The sequence below is a fragment of the Belonocnema kinseyi genome, chromosome 9, assembly GCF_010883055.1.
Source record: "Belonocnema kinseyi isolate 2016_QV_RU_SX_M_011 chromosome 9, B_treatae_v1, whole genome shotgun sequence".
NCBI classification, from domain to species: Eukaryota; Metazoa; Arthropoda; class Insecta; order Hymenoptera; family Cynipidae; genus Belonocnema; species Belonocnema kinseyi.
Window position 1 is genome coordinate 127,363,805 of NC_046665.1, and position 9,888 is coordinate 127,373,692.

Below are 9,888 nucleotides of genomic sequence, written 5' to 3' on the forward strand. Positions count from 1 at the left end.
GTGCTCCTTTGTGATGCTTTCGCCCGTTTTTGAAAAAAAAAATTTATTCAAGATGCTATGTAACCTCAAATATAGCAAAAAACGGTGTTTTTTGCACTTTTAAGTTGCAATATCTCGAAAACTGAGGGTGATGGAATTTTTCTGAGGTCGGATTCGGATTCAGCGCAGCAAAAACCTTCGGGTATACTAGGTCTGGTCTCTGGTTCCGGACCTTTGTCAAATTTTGTCGGCCTGTGTTATTCAACTTTTTACTAAGTAGTTCAATTTCTAACAAAAAGATTAATTTTCTAAGAATAATGTAAAAGCAGATATTTAAATCATAAAAAGGTCTTAATTTTAAATTTAAATAAATTAATAATTAAATTAAGAAAAAAATATAATAGTAGATTTTTTAACCAAAAATATTTTGATTTTCTTATCGGGTTCTATTAATTCAATTTGATTTTATGTGGAAAAAGAATTAATAATTGTATTTTAAAGAACTTTAAATGAATTGAAAATAATTCAACTATTTTTGCCTAAAAGTTAATTCTTTATTAATTTTCAAGTCCACTTTTCTGGCAAACAGTTTTATTGTTTGCTTGAAAATTCAATTAGTGTCTTGATTTTGCACGTATAACAATTTTGTACAAAAGGGTCATCATTTTTAATTAAATATTCAACTGTTTTTTCGAAAATTGCAAGAAGATTATTTTTCTACCAAAAATGACGAATTTGCAGTAAAAAATTTCTGTTTTAAAGAAAAATGGAATAGTTAAATCATAAATCAAAAGCAGCTGAATTCAACGAGAAATGACACTTTTGCAACAGAATTGTTGATTTGGCAACAAAAACAGAGTAATTAAAAAAAAATTGGCAGTTGCATTTTTAACCAAAAAAGATTTTTCATTTAAGAAAGAAAAAAATGTCCAACCATACTGTGGAATTTTCAATCCGCAAATACGAATTATCAACCAAAAAAGTGAATTTTACATCAAGTAATTGAATTTTTAATGAAAAAAAATTATATTTCAACCAAAAATGGAAGTTACATTTTTATTTGAAAAAATTAATTTTTAACGAATGAATTTTTTCCCAAGAAGATTAATTTTCCACAAAAAATTACTAATCTTCGGCGAAATACATGCATTTCAATGTAAAGGGGTCGATTTAAGAAAAAAAAAATAGATTAGTTAAAATATAATTTAAAAAATTGTAAAAAGAAACGAATTTTCAACTAAAATTATGAATCTTAAACCAGAAAATCAATTTTTATTTAGTGGTTGAATCCTCAACCAAAACCTCAAATATTGTTGAAGTTTCTGCCCAAAAAGACAAAATTTCAATAAAACAGTTGAACTTTTAACCAAAAAGGATGATTTTTTTATCCAAAATAGTCGAATTTTCAATCGAAAAGATGATTTTTTAATCAAGAAGAATATTAAAAAAAAAAAATATCAATTTTCCACGAAATACATTACTTTATAAAAATATTTACATTTTCAACAAAAAAAGCTCAATTTTAAAGAAAAAATGGAATACGTAGTTGAATTTGAAATAAAAAAAAAATAATTTTCATCTTAAAAAAATCCATAAAATAGTTAAATTTTCAACCACAATTATGAATTTTCAACGAAAGAGATGAATTTTCAATAAAAAAAAAGAATTTTCAACAATTTTTGGCAAAAGTGTCGAATTTTTTACAAAGTAATTTAATTTCCAATAAGATAATCTAATTTTTAACCAAAAAGGATAAAGAATCGTAACCAAAAATATAATAGTCAGGGTGGCCGCTGGACCGGGAAATGACCGCGAATTTTATGGGACCGGGGATTTAGTTTAGAATGCTTAATTCGAAAATATTTCACTTTGAAAATTTTCCATGTTAGATTTTTAATTTTTAAGCATTGATTTTAATTTAAAGAATTTTAATAATGCAGTTTTGAAGGTTCGAAAAAATTAGAAGTTTTTAAAATCGAAGATTTAAAAAAAACAGGGGGGCTGTCGGACCGGGAAACAGGTAATTTTACGAATTTTCAGAAGAAAAATCTGCCCAAGTTCGATTTTAACAATTTTTAAAATAATTAAAGTGCAGTTTTGAGGATTTAAACAATTAAAAATTAAAAGTATTTGGAATTGATTTTTTTTTGATAAAAAACAGTTTTATTCTATCAACTGTAAATATAAATAAATAAATAAATTATTTTTAAAATGGATCTGTTTCAGGTACTCCTTTATATTATTTTTTTATATTAAATTTAATAAATACATTTATTAATATATTATTTCTAATAATTTTTTCAGCTATTAAAATTGTTATTATCTATTTAATTTTATTTTAAATGTTATTAAATTATTATATTTGTATCCCATTTAATTTGAAATTTCTTAATGTAGGAAAAGAATAAGTATTTAATATTTAACAATATTTCACTCTTTACTTAAGACGAGTAAATTGAAACCAAATATTCAAAAGAAAACAATTTGAAACTGAATTGTTTTACGTAGAAAGCTTTGAATCTTTAGATTTTCGAAGATCTTTTAATCTTTTAGCGTTACAATTTTAATTGTTCTATTTAAAAGTGTTTCACTTATAAGCGAAATTGTTCAATTTTAATTTTAAAAAAGTAATTTTAATTTAAAATAAAAATAATCATTTTCAAACAAAGAAATAAATTTTAAACCAAGGAAAGAAAAATAATTTTCAAACGAAATATTTAAATTGAAATTTTTAAATATTTTAAATTTATTTAAAAATATTTTTAAATTAAGTTTCAACTAATGAAATTCAATTTGAACAAGAGGAGACATGTAAAAGAGATATGTAGAAATTTTGAAAAGATTAAAAATTAATTAAATACTTGAAATTATTTGAAGTAAATTAAATGAAGTGTGTTAACATTTTTTTCAGAACTTCTAAATATATTTTAAGATTAATCGAAATTTCCCTACAATTTTTGAAAATCCAGCAATTAAAATAAAATCCTTAAAATCTTCCATGATCTAAATTTAATTCGAACCTTTTTAAAACTTCTAAATATCTCTTAATATTACTCTAATATTTTTACAAATAATAAGTATTCTGTAGTTATTTAAAAATTCAAATTTAATTTTTTTTTTAAATTTGCAAGATTTTCTCAAAGTTATAGAAAAAATTTAATTCATTTTGAAATATACATTAAAAAGTTCTGACAAGAAAATTAAAAAAAAAAATTTTAATCACTTTTAGATTTTTCAAGATTTTGAAATAAAATTTTAAAGCTTTTGAAGGATGCCTAGATTTTGCAGTTTATTTGCATTTCACTTAAAAATGTTCAATTTAAAAGTCTATTTTGTACGTGAACATTTTTGAGCATTTGAATACACAATTTTTGAATTGAAAACTTTTAAACTTAAATTTTAAAAGTTTAAAAATTCAAGGGTTCCACTTTGAATACTTTAATTTGTTGCTTATTGTTTATTACTTTATATGGAAAAATGTTTAGAATATAGTTTGATTTTTCAAATTTCATTGGCCGTGAAAAATGTTTGCTAACCGGGAAAAATCCGGGAGATGACCGGGAATTTATTTCGTCGATTAAAACGGCCACCCTGTAAATAAGACTTGATCATTTATAGACCAAAGAATAATAGTTTGAATAAAAACTGAAGTTTATTTCAAATACTTAAAAAATATTGGCTTAGAAAATTGGAAACTTTTCCTAGAGAACAAAGTTAATTTTGAAAAAGCAAAATAGAAAAGATTGAAAGATATTTTGAATTAGAGTTTAGAAGAAGAATTGCATGAATATTTAATAGTAATTTTGACCGATTTTCTGATTGATTGTTCATTAATTATTTATATTGATTGATTTAATTTGCAGATTATTCATTGCACTGGACAGATAGTTTTGACGTCTCAGATAAAAAAATCATACGACTGTGAAAACGGAAGTGGAAATGAGTCAAGTGGAGCAGAGGATGGAATTGAAAAGGAACAACTGGCTTCATTGGTCGTGGTTGGATGTCCGATTCCACATCCTAGCAATATTGAAGTGCCACTGGGTCAGCAAACATTTCTCTCCAAACACAGTCTTAATATGAAATTTACTTATGCCGATGACAAGTGAGTCTAGACTAAATTTATTATACAATTCAAACCTTATTTCAAGGCCTTCAAATTTCAGCGATTTTCATTTCGAGACTCAATTTGGGAGCACAAACTAAAAAATCTATCAATTGAAAATAAAAAAAAAGGTCTTTTATTTTATTTTTTAAATCACAACAAAAGAATATTTTCAAAAAATCCAACCAAGTGTCAAAACTTAAATTAAAAAAATTCAAATAAAATAAGACGAAAGGAAAAATATAAGTAAGGGGATTTGGAGGTTTCTTTTTATTTAATCTTTTATTATGTTTTTTTTTATATTTATATTTATATATTTTTATTTTTATTATATATTATGAATCTAGTTTTTTAAACTTCAAGTTTAGAAGTCTCCTGCAGTTAGAAAAAACTTTTAGCATGGAAGTCTAAAATTTGAAAACCTCAGAATTAATTTTTGTAGCTCAGATTGAGGTAGATTGCAAATATAAAAATCATGAAAATATTATAACTAAAAGGTAAAAACAAAAATTTTTTTATTTACTCAAATATGTGAAATTTAGAATTAATATAGCCTCAATATTAAATAGCAAATAAATCCTCATTAGATAACATAAAAATAAAAATTCGATATTATTTAACTTGATTATAAAAATAATAAGTTATTTTTGCCATTTATTAATATAATTAAAACATTGAAATAATAAATTTATTTAATTCTAATTTAGTTTCTGATAACTTTATGTTTAAATAACATTCTAATTATAATTTATATCATATAATATTATTAAACTTAATGTTTTTAAGATGAATTTTAAATAATTATTTCTCTAACATTGAATAAACCAATTACAAATTTATTCAAATTATATTTAATTTAAAATTTGTAAGTAATTTCAAAATATGAAATATGAATATATTATTATAACATAATATTATTAAGCTTTATAATTTTCCAATATAAAAATCATGAAAATATTATAACTAAAAGGTAAAAACAAAAATTTTTTTATTTACTCAAATATGTGAAATTTAGAATTAATATAGCCTCAATATTAAATAGCAAATAAATTCTGATTAGATAACATAAAAATAAAAATTCGATATTATTTAACTTGATTATAAAAATAATAAGTTATTTTTGCCATTTATTAATATAATTAAAACATTGAAATAATAAATTTATTTAATTTTAATTTAGTTTATGATAACTTTATGTTTTACCAATGATAAAATATTATTTATAAATTATAATTTATGGCATAATACCATTAAATTTAATGATTTCACAATATATCTACCAATTTAATAATCTTTAATATTATTTAACAAAATTAGATGTTAACATAAACTTAAAATAATTATTCATGTAACATTGAATAAACCAATTAAAAATTTATAAAAATTACATTTAATTGTAAATTTGTAATTAATTTAAAAATATGAAATATGAATATAATAATATTATAAAAAATTATTAGAGTGCATAACATAATCTTATTAAGCTTTATAATTTGCAAATATAAAAATCATTAAAATATTATTATAAATAAAACGTGAAAAACATTGGAAACAAATTATAATGTAAAGATAATAATTGATTTTTACTATTAAATCATTAATACAATTAAAACATTAAAATCATAAACTTTCTTAATTTTAATTTAGTTTATGATAACTTTATGGTTTCATAACATTTTTAATTATAATGTATATTAGAATACTATCAAATTTAATGATTTCACAATATATCTAGTAATTTAATAATCTTTTATATCAATTAAAAGTTTATAAAAATTATATTTAATTTTAAATATATAAATAAGTTTAAAATATGAATATAATATTATTATAAAAAATGTTTAGCATGTATAACAGAAAATTATTAGGCCTTACAATTTGAAAATATAAAAATCGTAAAAATATTATAAATAAAAGGTAAAAACAAGAGTTTTGCTATTGACTCAATTATGTAAAATTTAGAATTAATGTAGCTCCGATATTAAATAGTAAATTTTGATTAGATCACATTAAAATAAAATTTGGATATTATTTAATTTTAATTGATTTTTCTATTTAATGATTAATATCATGAAAACATTAAAATAATAAACTTTGTAAATTCTAATTTAGTTTATGATAACTTTATTGTTTCATAACATTTTTAATTATAATGTATATTAGAATACTATCAAATTTAATGATTTCACAATATATCTAGAAATTTAATAATCTTTTATATTATGTAACAAAATTATATTTTAATATAAACTTTAAATAATTTTTCATGTAACATTGAATAAGCTAATTAAAAATTGGTAACATGATATTATTCAAATTTATAATTTGCAAATATATAAAAATCTTATTATAACTAAAAAGTAAGAAAAAAATTGTATGGCTCACTTATGTAAAATTTAAAATTAATATAGCTCAGACATTATAATAAGGAAGAATATTAAAAAATTCAAAGTTCAAAATAAAATAAATTCTAAGTATATTAATATATTAAGAATGGGGAATTAACTTAGACTGAGAATAGTGAGAATCCTATATCTAAAAAATATTAAGTGATTCCACATTTTGGTGAAAAGTATCCTCAATAATTTAATGCAACAATTTAAGAATTATTAGAAAAAATGTAGATATTATGCATAATAATAATTCATCAAAAAAATAACAGATGTTATTGGAAGTGAAAATAAACAGACAGAAATCGAAATAATTATTGACGATCGATAAAAGTAGAAATATAGTTTTTGGTTCAATTAATTTCATAGGACCAGATCGATCTTATTTCGAATATAATTTGGAAGCCTGCAAATTTAAATAATTTTGATTTTGAAACTCAAATTTGAAAAGTTCGAAGTCTCCTAAATTTTAGAAAAACGTTTAGCTTTGAAATATAAAACTTCTATACCTCAGAATAAATTTTTTTCTTTGGGAACGAGGTAGATTGCAAATATAAATACTAATAAAAAGTAAAAAAAAAAAAGATGAAATGTTGAAGAATTTTCTAAAATCCGAGAGTAGAAAGAATTTTATTGATTTTTAAAAGTTTTTTTTATAATTGAAGGTTTTGATAAGCCTGATTTGAATTTGGAAAACCCAATATTTAAAAAGTTGAAAGTCTTCTAAAATTTGCTAAAACTTCTAGTTCTGATATCTAAAATTCGAAAACCATAGGATTCATTCTTGTAGCTGAGAATGAGGAAGATTGAAAATTTGAATGTTAATGAAAAGATTTAAAAAATGAAATGTTGAAGAATTTTCTAGAATTTGAAAAAGTTAAAATACATTATTGATTTTGAGTTAAAATGTTGAATAAGAGGGATTTGTTGAGAATTATGAGATCCAGATTGTGAGATAATAATGAGTGAGTCATGATTTTTATTAAAAACAAAAGTGAATAAAATTTCTGTTATCGGATCTAAAAAGTTTTCTGATGCCAAAATGAACCTTGACGCCAAGTTTCATGGTTTTATAACAATTGCAGTAAATTTCCAATAAATTCAGCTTGCAATAAATAAGAAGCTCTTTATCAGTTGGCAACATTTCAAAACTAGGTTTAAATTCTAACAGTGAACTTGGACGCCTTGAATTTTCAAAAATGGCAAATTGAACTGGAAATTTTCAATTGAAAATAGTTTTCACTTTAAATTCTTCAAAAAAACTTCGAAATTCCAGTAATTTCTTTGATTCTAGAGTGATTTAAATTTATAACTGTTTAAAGGTTCGCAGTTTTTATTTGCAATTCTTGAAATTCAAAGGAGTTTGGAATTATTGAGCCATAAAATTTGCAAAATTAACTTAAATTCTACCAGTGATATGAAATATGAACATTTTAAAATTCGAACATTTTGGTTTCAATAAGCACTCATTTTTCTTGATTTTTTAAAGCTTATGAACTTGGATGCGTCGAATTTTCAAAAATGACAAATTGGAATTGGAATTTGTAAATGAAAAATTTATTTATAATTCTTATCAAATTTTTATTTTCTACATTCCGCGGCCTTGAATTTGCAATTAAAATTAGTGACAACATTGGGACATATCAAATAAAATTTTGTATTAACTTAATTATTATTAGTATTAATGATAATTAATTTAGGTTTAATAGTTTTATAAAACCTTAAATTGCGAATTTAAAATTTTAATTAATTATTTAATTAAACTTTTAAAATAAATATTTATTATTTAAATGCTTCTAATTTTTAATTGCATTTAAAATTCGAAAGCTTCATCAATTTAGACGCTAAAAATTTAAAACTTCCGATTTCGAGTGATTTTCAATGCAATTTTTGAAAATTCTTCAGTAATTTCCGTTTTTAATCTATCATAGTTAAGCAAATTTAAAATTTGTAATCCCTTAAATTTAAGCGAGTTGGGAATCTTGGGCCGTAAAAGTTGAAAAATTAATTTAAAATTTTACCAGTGATAGTATCGATAGTAAAATTTTTAATTGGAACGTTTTTAAATCTAAAAAATTTTTGACCTTATTATTTTTTTTTAAGTTGATGAATTTAAACGCTTTAGTTGTTAAAAAATGTCAATTTGGAATTGGAATTTTCGAGTGATATTAGTTTTTATGTTCATTTATAATTTAAATGCTTCTATTTTTTAAATCTTAGATTGGAAAGCTTCCAAATTTGGAGGAAGTTGAATTTTTTAAACTGTATTGTTTTGCAAATTCGAGAAGTTTTAAATGTAGAAGTTTTGAACTTTAAAATCTTGCAAATAGAGTCTAAATATAGTGTTAAAATAATCAATCTTTGAACCTGAAAATAGTAATGAAGGAAATATTTTTTTCAGACTCGGTGAATATTTAGGCTGGGACAGCAATGAATTAGTGGGCCAGTCCGTGTTCGATTTTCACCACGCCCAGGATAATGGAATCCTCGATAAATCTTTCAAATCCCGTAAGTAATCGTTTTCTGTTTTGCCACAGAACTTGAAATAACTATCAAGCATAGTGAAATGAAAAAATAAATTGTTTAATTCTATGCATTAAAGATTCTATAATTATTTAAAAAAATTTTTAAGATTTGAATACCAGTCGTTGAAATTTATAGTCAGGGGAAAGGCAGGACATTTTAAAAATCAGTTTTTGCGGCTACCCTGATAAAATTGACCAGATAAGTGCAATAACGGTGTTCTTTCATTTTCAGAAGTTTTGTTTTTCATTTGTTCTTCATGAATTTATTATTTAAACAAATTATAATGAAACAAGGTTTATATAAGATCAGGAAGATCTGGGAAAGTTATAGAATTGTGAAAAAGTTCTGGAAAATATGGAAAAGTCATGGAATTTTGTAAAAGTTACTAGAATTTTGTTTGTAACACCTATTTCAAAGTCTTTAGAATATTTTTTGTACTTAAATCTCTTGGAATATTTGAAATATTTTGAAACCTTTGAAATCTTTGTGAAATTTTTTTAATGTTTTGGAATCTTTGAGATTTTTTTGAGTATTTGTTAAATCTTCGAAATCTTCTGGAGTCTGAAATATTTTTTTAACATCTTTTTGTAAATCTTTCTAAAATCTGTCAAATATTCTGGAATCTTTGAGACTCTTTTGAAATTTCTGTGAAATATTTAAAATGATTTGAAACATTTTGGAATCTTTGAAATCTATGTTAAATTTCTTTGAAATGTTTGTGAAATCTTTGAAATATTTTTTTAAATCTCTTTTTGTAAATCTGTCAAATATTGTGGAATCTTTGAAATTCTTTTTAAATTTCTGTGAAATCTTTAAAATTATTTGAAACATTTTGAAATCTTTGAAATCTATGTTAAATTTATTTGAAATGTTTTGTAAAATCTTTGA

General features: G+C 22.1%; 1 protein-coding gene across 5 annotated transcripts in view; it reads left to right on the forward strand.

Annotated features, from left to right (window-relative positions):
* The window catches only part of LOC117180308 (protein similar), a 122,894-nt gene that overhangs the window by 54,389 nt on the left and 58,617 nt on the right, over window positions 1–9,888 (forward strand). For all 5 annotated transcript variants that reach the window (XM_033372735.1, XM_033372737.1, XM_033372739.1 and 2 more), the window contains exons 5-6: window positions 3,843–4,084; window positions 8,876–8,982. In XM_033372735.1, the coding sequence (XP_033228626.1) occupies window positions 3,843–4,084; window positions 8,876–8,982 (349 nt within the window). The remainder of the gene's footprint in view (window positions 1–3,842; window positions 4,085–8,875; window positions 8,983–9,888) is intronic.